Below are 15,301 nucleotides of genomic sequence, written 5' to 3'. Positions count from 1 at the left end.
ACCTCCACAGCCAGCCCAAGGCGAACCACCGGCAATTTCTCCAGGACTGCAAGAACCGGGGTAGACATCCAGAGTGCGAGGAGCATCAACCACATGGCCAGGCCTCAGGATGACACACTCCCAACCCAGAAACGATTGGGAGGCCGGCGCATCAGCCACAATGGGCCAGTCAGCACAAACGACAAGAGCCAGTCCGAAAACCAAGGCTCCCGGCAAGCCAGGAGGCTGAACAGCACACACCTCGTCCAGAACAGTCACAGGCAGCTGGATGGGGAACCAATGAAAACTGCCACTAAAGCCCAGCAGGAGCAGCACCAGCACTTCCACTCATTCCTGCTGACAGACAGAAAAAAAGATCTGGCAGAATGCTGGGTAAGTACTGCTTTTGTACTCCCAGTGGGAGGAGTTGGGGTTAGAGTCCCAGCATTCCTCTGTTTTTTTTTTCTTCTGTTGGTAGATGGTTATCTTCACTATGTCATGAATGGGACGAGGACATGAGGGACCTGGGGGTAATTTCCTGTAGCTGGATGAATCGGCATTCCATCAGTTGTGTGGTTTGTTGTCAGTTGATTGCATGATCCAATGTAAATGCTCCTAGTGTGTGCTACAGATCAAGTGCGGTGTATGATTTACTTAAAATGAAAAAATCAACTTGTATATTGTCCCAGGATATGTACTGCTCAATGCCAGGCCCAGGTCCTGCACTGTTCAATACCCTGTTCACATAGGAACTTAGACTGCAGTACTACATGCACTGTGATTCTGCTGCTCATTGTGCAAGCAGTAGGAAAGAAAATATTCCTGTATGATCATACATACATATCTCTTACTTTACAGAGGCTTTTTTTCTCACCTTATAATGAAAGCCTGATTAGATCTCTGCTTGTGAATACCTTTTTTGTAAGCTAGTCTTATTTTTTTAGCTTTAATAATTCTTGGGAAAAAGTAACTAATTATGTCATAATCTCTAAACCTCTCCATTTTGAATGTGCCTTTATTAGTCAGAAAAGCATTTTACTCTGTAGTTGTTAAGCAGTTACGTGCACAGTACCCATAGCTTGACTCGTTAGCATGAAGCAGGTTACATAGACCTTAGTACAGTAACAACAAATATTTTACCAGTTTTCTTCATTGGGGAAATCATATCATGTTGTTACTTATAGAGAATAAAAAAACACTATATGAAAAAACAAAGTTATTATTTTTATATGTAGATTGATTAGAGCCAGTGCTGCTGGTATCTAGTGCTGAGAAGCGGGTATCACCTCCCAAAAGGATTGAGAGCTATGCCCTCCTCAAAGCAGCTGAAGGGCTCATTACTTCCAAATAAAATTTAGAAAAAATGGGGATATAATTATCATTTTACAAAATGACTTTGAAATAAATGGGCTAGAAAAGCTGCATGTTTTATATGCAGTTGTGAGAGGACACTCATGACATATTTTTATACATTTATGGTACGTTATGTTACGTTTATGGTGTACAAGACAAACCGTAACCACCTCAAGGATACTTGGAATAGAATCCCCAATCTATCTTAATTTCTTTCCAACTTTCTTTCCTGTTTCATTTGCTTTTCTTTCCATATACCTTTCTTTCTTCGAAATTTCTTTCCTTTCCTTTCCTTCCCAGTTTCTTTCCTTCTGTTTTTCCATATTTCGTTCCATATTTTTATCTTTGCATCTTTTTTTTCTACATCTTTAGTTCCAGAATTCTTTATTTTTTCCATTTTCTTTACTTGTATCCATTTTCCAATTTTTATTTACATTTTTTGTATCTATGTTCTATCATTTATTTCCTTCTGTTTCCACATATCTTCTTTTTTATTTCATTTCATCTTTATTTGTTTTATTTGTTTTGATATTTTTCTCCTAATTGTTGTATGTCCTTCTTTACTCATTTGTTTAAAAGAGAATCCTCTTCATCTTTGTTCAATCTTTCTGCCATCCTTCTTTCCTTCTATCATTCTTATTTCTCCTTTTCCAACTTTCCTTCCATACTTTGTTCAAACCATGCTTCCTTTTGTATTTCTCCTTCTTTCCTTCCTTCTATCCATCCTTATCCTCCTTTGTTTTTTCGTTGTTTTCCCTCCATTCCTTTTTTTATCTTGATTCCAATTTTATTTAATTTTGTCTTTATTTTTGTTTCCACATGTTTTTCCTTGTTTGTGCTTTCAATCCTACTTTCATCTTAACTACTGTTCATATCTCTTTTTTCTTGCACATCTTTCTTTCATATTTCGTCACATTTCCATCTCATCTTCCTTCTTTACTTCATTCCTTCTTTCTTTTCTTTTTTGTGTCCAAATAATGGTTCTTTTTCTGACATTTATTCAGTTGTATTCTCCTTTTTTCCCGTTTTACATCTTTTCACCTCTCTTTTATTTTTAGTTATTTTTCTATCATATTTTCCATCTTTTTGGCCTTCCTTCTTTCTCTCCTTGTTTACTTCTTCCTTCTTCTATTCCTTCTCTCCATCCTTCTTTCTATCTTTTATTTATTCTTTTTACTGTTCTTCTCTCCTGCCTTCCTTCTTTCTGTTAATTTTTCTCTCATCCATCTTTCCTTCTTTCATCTGCCCACTCATACTCAATATCTATTATCCCATTCCTGCTTCTATCCTTTAATTTATTTATCCATCTTTCTTCTATATATCCATTTCCTAATTCATCTATGACTCATCCATCCATCCTTCTTTCTCTTCAGCCAATCATACTACTTTCTCTCATTCATTTGTAGTCCTCTCCATCCATCAGACTCCATCCATCTCTCTGCTATGCTTTTTTCTGTCCTTCTGTCCTTCTCCCATTTCTTACTTTCCCTTCCTGCTCTCATGTTCCATAAGCTCTCTCACCACACAGCTCCACCAATCCATTCTCTTGTAGCGGTATTTATGAGCCTCAATTTGGAGATCATGGTCTCCTATCAAAATAAAAGGAACCATAAATAGCCAGGTGGGCTTGGGGGGCAGCTGACCAAGGGGAGGTGTGCCCCTGGGCAGATTAGGAGGGTGGTGCAGTCTGACTGTCATTTTGTGCTTCGGCTTAACTTTAGCCCAATAACAGCCCAACAGCTATCTAGGGGCATTGCTTGGGCTACCAGTCACCATTTTAGGTACAGGTGACCTGGTGACTGGTAGACCAACCTTGTGGTGTTTTCTCTTTGTCCCTCCCTCCCATCCCTTCATTAGGGCTCTGGAGGGGGCAGCGGGCCTATGGTTCCCCTTATAGGCCGTATGTTGTGACAGGTGGGTAGGGTTAGGTTTGTATTCGCTGTTGCTTGTGCAGGTGCATAGGGGGAGCATGAAAAGTTGGACAGGAGTTTGCGGAAGTTGTTGGGCGTTGCCAATGGGGATACATGTGCAAGTGGACGATAGGCAGGTTGTTAAAGGTTCTCTTTAGGACATTTGGTTACTTACAGGTTCATATAGATACTCATAGGACGTAGGGGGGATTCAATTTGGTAATGTTAAAGTGCAATACAGTTAATGAGTTATCTGCAGGGTGGTCTTGTTTGGGGGGATCGTAGGGGTGGGATTGGGAAAGGGGATAGTATATGGATGTATAGCGAGGTTTCATTTTGTAAGGCGGTTGGCCAGGTCGATTTTGTTATGTGCACCTGTTTCAATAATAGCAGCCTTTCTCACACACACAAGTGGTCAGTGTTTGTCTGCACCCCTGCCTCCCAATTTAAAGGTTTTATCTTAAACACACATTTTCAGTTGCATCCCACCATATTCTTGCTCAAGCTGCTAAAGATATGGGTTCATGATGTCCCTAACTGTTAATATTGTCATTATTAATCATCACTTGAATAGTCATGTTATACCGTACAATGCATTTATAATCTCTTAACAAAATGTGTATTGCTCTTAACAAGATGTTTATATAACACATAGCTTGAATATTTGTGTCTTTCCTTGCAGATTCTCCCAACATAAAATGCAATCCAGTGAGGGCAACTCCATGGAGATAATAAAGAGATTGATAAACGAATTCTCTGACATCCTCCAGAGCTATTCAGAAGATATCCTGGTTGAGCTGGACTCCTGGTCTCTCATCACACAAGAACAGCTTTTCTGGTTGAGTGCTGTAGTGGACCCTAAGGAGAAAGTGATCGACGTGTTAAATATTATTCTCCAGAAAGGAGAATCGGCATGCCTGCAACTTCTGGAGTGTTTAGAAAATCTACAATATGCATTTCCGCACCTTTTCCAAGTGCTCAAGAATATAGGAAAAGGTAAAGAAGATCCTAAAGCAAGCCTTGGTAATGCCAATAGGTTTGGTCTTTTATTTGTTTTGTGTGCAGCAACTGTCTTTTGATTTAAAATATTTTTATTTAGTTGGACTTTAAGGGCCAGATGTATGACCATGTCATTTAGCGACTCGCAACTTGCATTCAATTGCGAGTCACAATTTGCGAGTTGCTAAATGACATGTACAACAGTGTCATAGACACTGTTTGCGATTCCCAATGGGGTCGCAAATTGCATACCTCATCAGTATTCATGAGGCACTCTCAATTTGCGACCCCATTGGGAATGGGTAGCACTCCTAGGTATGGTGGCCTGCTGGACTCAGCAGACCTCCATGTCTGGGACTTCTTTGAAATAAAGCAGGTTTTTTCTTTAAATAAAGCTTGTTTTCCTTAAAGGAAAACGGGATGCGTTTAAAAAAATGAAAAATTAAACGTTTTAGTTTCATTTTTTAAAGGCAGGTAGTGGTACCTCAGACCACTGCCTGCCCCTAAAAAATATTTCCCCCTTCATTTGCAAAGGGGAAGGGGGTCCCCTGGGGACCACTTCCCATTTGCGAGTGGGGACCCCTTCCACTTTGCAAGTGCTTACCACCCTCTTGAAGAGAGCGGTAAATTGCGAGTGTTTTGCAAAACATACCTACATAGACCTCTATCTCACTATTAGGAACGGACGCCCTTGGAACGCCCCTTCCTAATAGCGGCTCACAATTCATATTTAGCAAGTTGCAAAAAAAATCGGCTCGCTAAATATGAATTCTACATGGTCCTACTGGATTTTGCTACGAAACGGGTCGTAAACCCGTTTGCGCATGCAAAATAGGGTTGTACATCTAGCCCCTAAGTACTTTATATACCTGAGCAACATCTCCGAATAGCTTTATATTCAAGAAAGTTGTGAAAGACCTTTTCACTCTTGTGTTTGATTCTGGTTTGTCCAAAACAAACGTGTTGAGGCTATCATACCATAATTTGTTAGCATCCGCCATTTCAACATGGCAATTGTTTGAAAATCTGCATCACGTTGACTTGCGTTTTCGCAGCTCCTCTTCCCACAAAAAAAGCTTTTGTTTTTCTTTGATATCAGACTTGGACCACAAATAGATGACTACAGGGGACCCCCAGAGAGCACCTAGATCTAAACTGTGGAGCATATTTTTAACATATGCTAGCCAGGGAATTCTCATATAACATTTTAATCTCAATATTTCCTCAAGGGAAAACCTATAAGAGTATAGCTCCTCTGTTAACCACATTATTCTTCCATATAATAGAGGTCTTAACGTGACTGTATTGGTAATAGGATACATACCTAAATTGATTAATTAAGGTATATGAGGAGCGCCATTGGGAAGATTTGATAAAGACCACATACATCTATTTTCAACCACTGTCCCCATAACTCAGGACCGTCCCCTTAGCCTAACATTACATATTCTAGGGCTGGTGAAATAATTATTGTCTTTGTTTTTTTACACAATTTGGATACGGCCGTAGATTCCTACTGTAATTTTAATGAGATCTTGTTATTCTGCAGCGACCAAAAAGTATTGCTAATCAGCCTAACTTCTAAATAGACAAATACTGAAACTTGTTTGGCTCTGTCGTTGTGTCCTTACACATGTACCTTCATGGATTTATAAGGGTTTGAAGGACCACATATATATATATATATATATATTACCTACTGGCGGTCGCCAGTAGGTATATATAGTTAGGATTTTTTCTCTATGGGATTTTTGAAAATTCTATGTCTAATAACTTTGGCGTTTGTGGACGGAATTGGCTGAAATTTTCAGGAAAATGGAACATTTTGTTTCTGAGCAGCCCGTGAAAATTGGGGGGGGGGGGTTCGTCAAGGGGGGGCCGAGAAAAAAGGGGGGTCCCAAAACGCGTTTTTCCCATGTTAATTTCCATAGGGCGGTTGGCCTCACTTTTAGCCCGAACGGCTGAATGGATTTGCACGAAACTTGGCAAAATTGTAGGGACTGGTAGCCCGATGTGCCTTTGCTAGGTCTCAATATATGTGCTCCAGTGGATTTTGAGAAATTAACGTTCAAAAAAAGATATATATCTGTAACAGCGCTCTGGGCAGCGCTCCGCTTCGCGTACTTTTCGCGTTACGGAGCTTTGCGAAGCGAAGCTGATTGGTTCTCCGGCGTCTGTAAACATTCCAAACAGTCCGTAGCGGCCGCCATCTTGTCTCTCGGTAGGATCGAGAGACAAGAGGAGGCCAAAGCGAAGGGGCAAATGACCATAAGGGGGCATAGTAGATCCTCCCTGACCCCCTAGGTTTGATGTGGAGGCTTTAAAAGGGCACCGCGGGGCAAAAAAAAAAAAAAAAAATCGTTTTTTTGGTGGGGTGCGCCCGGTTCGCGTAACGGGAAGCGGACTGGGGAGCGTACTACAAGGAAACAAGAATGATTGACTTTTAACTTATTGTATGTTTATAGACTTTTTTTTTTCTTTTTTTTCTGCTGAGTGACGTCTCGGCCTATCTCCACGGGATGCAGTCCCTACCATCTCGGCGTTTAAGCCCAGGGGGACCGGTAGTGTGGGAGAGATAACGTCTGTTAACGTTCGATTCGAAGGAAATCAGGAAGTGTTGATAAACATTGTCTGCGCCATCTTGCCTTTTTTCAAATGCCACACTTTTGTCGTGCACGGCCGCCATTTTAGATGCCTTGACCAGACCCACTCTCTGCACGCTGTCGATCCTTAGCATGGCTCCCCTCCCTCGCAAGCATCTCCCCCAGGCACTGGTCACCCCCGCTCTCTGTCTTATGCATGGGCAATAAACCTCCCCCCATCTGCTCTGCTCTTCCCTGAGAATCACACCCTGTGCCCGCCCGACACCTCCCTTTCGCCCTATTCACTACCGCACCCTCTGACACTCCTCTTCCTCTGTGTCCGATTGTCCAGGCCGGTCCCAGGCTATCAGCTAGCCCTGCAGATGTAGTTTATGGCCCCAGCTGTAAAGAATCACCCCTCTTCAAAGGAGTTACAGTAGATCAAGGCCCCCACCGATGAGATCCGTCACACCACACGCGTTCCTACTATCTGAAAACCATCCTGTATTGTGATTGGGGAGGGGACCGAGCCTGAAGCGGAAGATTCCAGGGATGCCTCTTTGTACATCAAAGTTTTTACAATTATGTGTCACAATAAAAATATATAGCACTCCAACAAAGTAGTAGGATTATAAAACTTTAATAACTTATAAATATATACAACACAACAAAAACAGTAAAAACATTTAAACATTTTTAGGAAAAAAGAAGCAACAATGGTCAGTAGCTGTGTTTTGTGCGAATAGTCCCAAGGCAGCACAACGTGCTGAGTTCTGGACGGCACCCAGGTGATGTTGCCTGGGTGCCGCACTGGTTTTGGGTATCCTACAATGCAGCTCCGAAAAACGGCGTGGGGCGTCCCGGGGGGTGGCCTCGTCAGTAGCGGTCTGTTGTGCGAATAGTCCCAAGGCAGCAGAACGCGCTGAGATGTGGATGGCACCCAGGTGATGTCCAGTAAGTTGCCGCACTGGTTTTGGTATCCTACAATGCTGCTCCGAATAACGGCGTGGGGCGTCCCGGGGGGTGGCTCGTCAGTAGCGGTCTGTTGTGCGAATAGTCCCAAGGCAGCATAACGCGCTGAGATGTGGATGGCACCCAGGTGATGTCAAGTAAGTTGCTGCACTGGTTTTGGTATCCTACAATGCTGCTCCGAATAACGGCGTGGGGCGCCCAGGGGGGGGGGGGTGAGGCGGCGTGAACGGGCCTCCCCAGGTGGAGGCTCGTCTGCTGTAGTGGGGCGCCCCTTTACCGTTTCAGTTGCCATTCCGCCCGCTTTTGGTACACTGTGCCAAAATCCGCCATTCAGCTGAGTTGCGCCCACTCTTGCGGTGCAGCGATAGGCGGCTGCCACAGGACTCTCAAAATGGCGGCAGGCTCTTTCCTTTTTGGGCCTGGTCCACTGAAATGGCCCTGGGACACCTTGGAAATAGGACGCTTGTCTGCTAGGTCTTGGACCCCATTCTCGAAAGCGTCCCCTCAGCCTTGAAGATTCTACAAAGGTCTTGGGGGCCCCCGACTCCTGCAGGCTTCCGGTGGGGAGCGGCTGCCATGATTGCTCGCGGAATGACCACGACGGAGCCACGAGTTGGTGGTGCTTTCATGCTGACGCCAGCTTCAGTCTGAAACATCCATAAACAAGGTTGGGCTTTCATCGTTTGGGAAAAAAAAAAGTTTTCATCCAATGAAAAGTGTTATTTTTAGGTCATATGATCAAGCCTTCCATCATTAGGAAACCAAAAGTAAAATGAACCAATGAAAAGTTTTATAAACAAGTCACATGACCTGTTATGCGGCATAGGGTATAAAAAGCGTAGAAAATCCGTTGGCACGTGAGGCGGCGTCAGTAGCGGACCGATGTGCGAATAGGCCGAAGGCAGCACAACGCGCCAAGATCCGGATGGCACCGAGGTGGTGTCCACCAAGTTGCCGCACTGGTGTGGCCATCCTACAATGCTGCGCCGAAAGTCGGCGTGGGGTGCCCCGTTGGCCTGTGAGGCGGCGTCAGTAGCGGACCGATGTGCGAATAGGCCGAAGGCAGCACAACGCGCCAAGATCCGGATGGCACCGAGGTGGGGTCCAGCAAGTTGCCGCACTGGTGTGGCCATCCTACAATGCTGCGCCGAAAGTCGGCGTGGGGCGCCCCGTTGGCCTGTGAGTTCGCGTCAGTAGCGGACCGATGTGCGAATAGGCCGAAGGCAGCACAACGCGCCAAGATCCGGATGGCACCGAGGTGGGGTCCAGCAAGTTGCCGCACTGGTGTGGCCATCCTACAATGCTGCGCCGAAAGTCGGCGTGGGGTGCCCCGTTGGCCTGTGAGGCGGCGTCAGTAGCGGACCGATGTGCGAATAGGCCGAAGGCAGCACAACGCGCCAAGATCCGGATGGCACCGAGGTGGGGTCCAGCAAGTTGCCGCACTGGTGTGGCCATCCTACAATGCTGCGCCGAAAGTCGGCGTGGGGCGCCCCGTTGGCCTGTGAGGTGGTGTCAGTAGCGGACCGATGTGCGAATAGGGCCAAAGGCAGCGCAACGCGCCAAGATCCGGATGGCACCGAGGTGGGGTCCAGCAAGTTGCCGCACTGGTGTGGCCATCCTACAATGCTGCGCCGAAAGTCGGCGTGGGGCGCTCCGTTGGCCTGTGAGTTCGCGTCAGTCAGTGGGGGTTGTTTGAGGATCTGACTGCATTGGAAAGCAATGTGATGCTGTGCGTCGCCCCCAAGATGAAGGTTCCTCGGCTGCAGTGGGGCGCCCCTTGGTGTTTCACTCGCTATGCAGCTGAGTTGCATGCGCACTTGCGGCGAATAGGCCGAAGGCAGCACAACAATATTTTCGGAATGGAAGACACCACAAGGCGCTGAGATTCGGTTGGCAACGAGGTGGTGTCTAGCAAGTTGCCGCACTGTTGTGGCCATCCTACAATGCTGCTCCGAATAACGGCGTGGGGTGCCCGAAGGGGGGGGGGAGGCGGCGTGAACGGGCCCCCCCAGGTGGAGGCTCGTCTGCTGTAGTGTGGCGCCCCTTTACCGTTTCAGTTGCCATTCAGCTGAGTTTCGGCCGCTCTTGATGCTACAGCGATAGGCGGCTGCAACAGGACTCTCAAAATGGCGGCCTGTTCTTTGGATTTGGGCCTGGTCCACTAAAATGGCCCTGGGACACCTTAGAACTCGGACGCACAAATTTTTTTTCCTTTCCTCTACATGCAAAAAAGGTAAATGCCCGGTACGTTACCTGCCTCATCTGCCACGATGTACTCTCCAGAGGAACCGAAAAAAATATATAGTTATGGTAACTATACCATGCATCGTCATATGGAGAGGTGGCACCGATTAATTATAGTGCTGCACAAAAGAGAGATTTGGAGGAGAACCCCCGACTTGCCAGTACATTCACCAAAGAAGTGGCACTGACAGCATCAGAGGCAAGGGAAACGGTCCCAAATATTTAGAAGAACTTTGGAAAGATTAAAATGACATGTTTAGATTGTGGCAAATTAATTTCATGTGGACATATGAGTGTTACTCTAATAAATACAGCATATGAACATCATCATAGTCGATGGTTGGTGGAGACATTTTGACTATATCCTGGACCTGCCCGTCCTCGCCCAAAATGGCGCCGGAATAAATGGGACTCGTAACTCCTTGTTGTGTACTGGTTGCACAACCTTGATATCACGAGATACGTATGCAGTTTTGAAGCACATGGCGGGCGGGGACGAGAATTGATTGAATATTTCGACATCCCTATTGATATTAAGTTCTGATGTGTTATTGATTACTGTACTATTGAAAGTTCGAATTAACGTCACCCATGGTACTTGCCCGCAAATGTATATCTAGATCATTTTATTGTAACTGGCCCTGTCGTATTTTAATTATAAAATGTACGTCCACCGATTCCGCAACTGTTAGACACCTTAGTTCTTGCAACCTAATGGCCCGCCCGTTACGTTCCTCTACAGTGTAAATGTCTACTCATCATATACGATTACAGTTTGCTCCGTGGCCGGCCCACGTGGTTATAGGCCCGTATTTGTATACTGACATTTTCACAATAAAGGTTTTTAAAAGAAAACATGGTAGTAGTATTTACATTGGTAAAGTTTTTAATAATAGTCACTGTTTTAGAATCAGTAAAAGGCAAGTGAAATAAAGCAGTCCAATTACATGAAGGGTAAAAGGTATAATACGCAGGAATGCAGTAAAGATAAATGGTCAAGGGCTGTTGTGTTTTCTACTCCTGCAACATAAAGTGATCGATAAGAATCTGATATTCAGGCGTATCGGCGACTAAGACAGCAGGCCGAGCCTCTTTTGCTCAACGGCTCCGTCATGGGACGAAGAAACGCCCTTTTTCTCGAAAAAGGAATATATTTTACTTGCAGGACAGTTGTAAATTTTCCGGGAAAGTACATTAGCCTGGAACATTATAACATATGTATAAGAAAAAATAATGTTTGAAAGTAATAAAAAGCGTAATTTTTAGGTCATATGACCAAGCCTTTCATCATTAGAATAAGAAAAGTAAAATGAACCAGTGAAAAGTTTTATTAACAAGTCACATGACCTGTTATGCTTACGTTACGCGCTGCGCGCCGCGCCCCGGATCGCTTCCGGGAAGCTGCGCTTCGCGCACCGGAGCACTTCCGGATGCGCTAACGCGGCGCGTCATATGACGCATTACGCGACAACGCAGGTCCAGAATATGGTCAAAATGTCTCCACCAACCAGCGGTCGGAACACAACCCCTTTCAGCAGGCTAAATAGTTCTGTTAAATGACAACAGAAGGGACAGGCAACAAGAACCATCAGTCAAAGAGGGGAGGGCAAGTTCTTCTCTACCGGGTCACGTTGGGGCGCTACCGGAACTGATCGAATTGGTAGTCTACAGTGTTTCTGGATGTTTCAGACTGAAGCTGGCGTCAGCATGAGAGCACCACCATCTCGTAGCTCCGTCGTGGCCATTCCACGAGCAATCATGGCAGCCGCTCCCCACCAGAAGCCTGTGGGAGTCGGGGGCCCCCAAGACTTTTGTAGAATCTTCAAGGCTGAGGGGACGCTTTCGAGAATGGAGCCCAAGCTCTAGCAGACAAGCGTCTGAGTTCCAAGGTGTCGCAGGGCCATTTTAGGGGACCACGCCCAAATCTGAAGAGCCGGCCGCCATTTTGAGAGTCCTGTGGCAGCCGCCTATTGCTGCACCGCAAGAGCGGGAGCAACTCAACTACATGGTGAGCGAGACGCTGTAGTCGAAAGAGTGGGCGGTAAACAGCTGAATAGCGGAAGAGGCACAGTGTAGCAAAAGCGGGCGGAATGACAACTGAAACGGTAAAGGGGCGCCCCACTACAGCGTGTCTTTAGGTGAAACGGATTGTGGGACAAGGTCAAGAATGGAAGAGTCACCAAAAGGCAAAAAGTTCCGCTTGACCCCGGGAGCCGGCCACCTATGTCGGGGGCGATCTCAGGCCACACCAGGGCAACACGACTTGGGGAGGGGGCCGGAGCCAAGCGCCCCCTCCGAGTCCGCGCCATCACACCGTCCCTCGGGGGCCTCCGTCAAGCGGTTCAGGGTGGCACCGCATCACATTGTTTTCAAATGCAGTCACGTCCTCAAACAGCCCCCACTTACATTGAGAATAGTGAAGCTGTAGCAAGTGCAAATAAGCTTCAGACAGTGTTACAAGCACTCCTCAAAACTTTGAACTATCAGAGTGCAGGAGTTTCATGCTCGATCGATTGAGCTAGCCAGATCGGGCAACAAAAAGTATAAAATAGTTATGTAAATAGTTATTTAATAAAATGTTTTACCCTGTTACTTTGCTGGTGTGTTGTATATATTTGTAATATTTGCATAGAGTTTATCGTTATTTTGGGCGGGGTGGGTGGCGGAGCCGAGTTGTCTTGCAGTCATCATGGTGTGGAGCTCAGTTCATCTCACTAGTTTCGTATTTCTCATGAGGGGTTGTTCCTAATGTTTCTATTTTAGCGAGGTCAAAAAGAGATCCCATTAGTCTACTGATTTTGCTAGATTCCTTTTGTTTTTTTACACGATTTTTCACTATCTGCAAAGACTAAACAGAGTATTGCGACTCTGTGCTTGTTTGTAAATAGAGAATGAACCAAAGAGAACCAATTCTAAAACAGTAAATGCTTGGATAACAATCAATCAAATGGAGAGAGAAGCAGGCACGACGGATTACAACGGGGGCAAAGGCCTGCGTTAACTACCCTTCACTATCTGCAAAGAGAGAGTACTCCTAATAGAAATGAGGGGGAGGGGGGGGGCAGCATTCAAAGCAGATCAGTGTGCATAAACACGAAAATGTTTTTACTTACCATGTACTTGACATTCGACAGCTTATGATATTTGCTATTAAAAAACCATTGAAATTCACTGAAAAAACCATAGGTTATAGACCATATATAGTTAGGAATTAGCATTTACAAAACCTTGAAAATTCACTGAAAAAACCATAGGTTATAGACCATATATAGTTAGGAATTAGCATTTAAAAAACCTTATTTTACTCACACAAAACCATTGAAATTCCATATATAGTTAGTTGCACTAACTATATATCGCGCACCCGCAATCCACTGCTGATGATGTCACATATTACATCATTCATGACATGGTCAGTGACATCACTGATGACATCACTGATGACATCTCAAATGACATCACTGATGACATCTCATTTGACATCAATGACCACATCACTGATGATATCATTCATGTGACAATACAATGCATCTCCTCACATTTTAATATAACCTCTGTTACACCCAGTGTTAAATACAGAGTATAATTTTTGAAACCATTGACACACCAATACTAGTTACTACATACGCACTCACTGATTCCCACGTCTACACACACATTCACTCATTCACCCATACAATCATTCATACATACAATCACTCATCTTTACAACACTATCATATGCACTCATACACCTATACAGACACTCACACTCTGCCACTCATCCATGGAGTTACTCACACACCTAGTCAGTCCTGTAAAGAATCAATCACACTTCCATTTTCTAATCTATACAGTTAAACATAGAGCACCTTACATTTTCAAACATATACTAACACATACTTACTCTCTTATACAATCATTGATACAAGTACACATTGATCTGCACAGAGTCACACACCTCCCAGCCAGCCACACACACACTCAGTCTCCCATACAAATACTTGGACAATCAATCAGTAACCCATATAGTTACTCATATAGCTACTGATCAACACATGCAGCAGTTTACAGAACAAAAGACATAATGATGCACAAATTAAGACAGTTTAGTCACTAACCCATGCACTCAGTGAGACACATTTAATCACTCACTCATACATTCAGTCATGCACCTACTAAATCCTTCGTCCAGACACTTATACATCTACTCATTCTTCAATATGTAAGACATATTTTAACTTTACAGAAACATACAGTCACTGGATGTTGTCATCAGTGATGTCATCAGTGATGTCATTTGAGATGTCATCAGTGATGTCATCAGTGATATCACTGACCATGTCATGAATGATGTAATATGTGACATTATCAGCAGTGGATTGTGGGTGCGCGATATATAGTTAGTGCAACTAACTATATATGGAATTTCAATGGTTTTGTGTGAGTAAAATAAGGTTTTTTAAATGCTAATTCCTAACTATATATGGTCTATAACCTATGGTTTTTTCAGTGAATATATATATATATATATATATATATTTTTTTTTTTGTTTTTTTTTGTGGTGAACTCCAACCTCTATTCCGTTCAGAAAATTAAGAAACTATCAATCAAGGCCTGTAACCCAGTGGGGGTTTTGGAAATAAGAAGCATATCATCTGCAAACAATATCGATGGTACTCATATGGCTCCTATGGTTGGAACGGCATCGCCTGGAAAATAGATGGATTTCACAGCATCATTTATACATAAGAGAGAAGAGGGCCAGATGTACAAACCTTTTTTGCGCTCGCAAATGGGAGATCAGCCCGTTTGCGAGCGCAAAAAAGGCTAATTGCATGTACAAACGCTATTTTGAAAGTCACTGACTCGTAAATTAGTGTTTGCGGCTCTCGCTATTAGGAAGGGGCGTCCCTTCCCATTAGCGAGACTCACTGCCATGTACTATTGTTTTGCAATCGCATTTGCGGTTGCAAAACACTCGCAGTTTACCACCTGCTTCTAATGGGTAGTAAACCACTCACAAACGGGAAGGGGTCCTCAGGGGACCCCTTCCCCTTTGTGAGTGTGTGAGAAAATATTATTTAAAAGCAGGCGGTGGTCCAATGGACCACTGCCTGCCCTCAAAAAATGAAACTGAAATGTTTAACTGTTCTTTTTTAAATGCATCCCGTTTTCCTTTAACGAAAACGGGCTGTATTTACACAAAAAAAAAACTAGCTTTATTTAAAAAGCAGGCCCAGACATGGTGGTCGGCTGACCCCAGCAGGCCACCATCCCTG

General features: G+C 44.4%; 1 protein-coding gene across 7 annotated transcripts in view; it reads left to right on the top strand.

The window, feature by feature from the left end:
- LOC144768757 (interferon-induced very large GTPase 1-like) overlaps positions 1–15,301 on the top strand; it is a 690,917-nt gene that overhangs the window by 506,758 nt on the left and 168,858 nt on the right. For 4 of the 7 annotated variants that reach the window (XM_078652665.1, XM_078652666.1, XM_078652662.1 and 1 more), the window contains exon 4: positions 3,925–4,265. In XM_078652665.1, coding sequence (XP_078508791.1) covers positions 3,925–4,265 — 341 coding nt within the window. The remainder of the gene's footprint in view (positions 1–3,924; positions 4,266–15,301) is intronic. The other 3 variants (XM_078652668.1, XM_078652663.1, XM_078652667.1) reach the window with 1 other exon arrangement.

This window comes from Lissotriton helveticus, chromosome 7 (assembly GCF_964261635.1).
Source record: "Lissotriton helveticus chromosome 7, aLisHel1.1, whole genome shotgun sequence".
NCBI lineage: Eukaryota > Metazoa > Chordata > Amphibia > Caudata > Salamandridae > Lissotriton > Lissotriton helveticus.
Note: the sequence above shows the minus strand (reverse complement) of the source record. Positions and strands in the feature narration are given on the sequence as shown.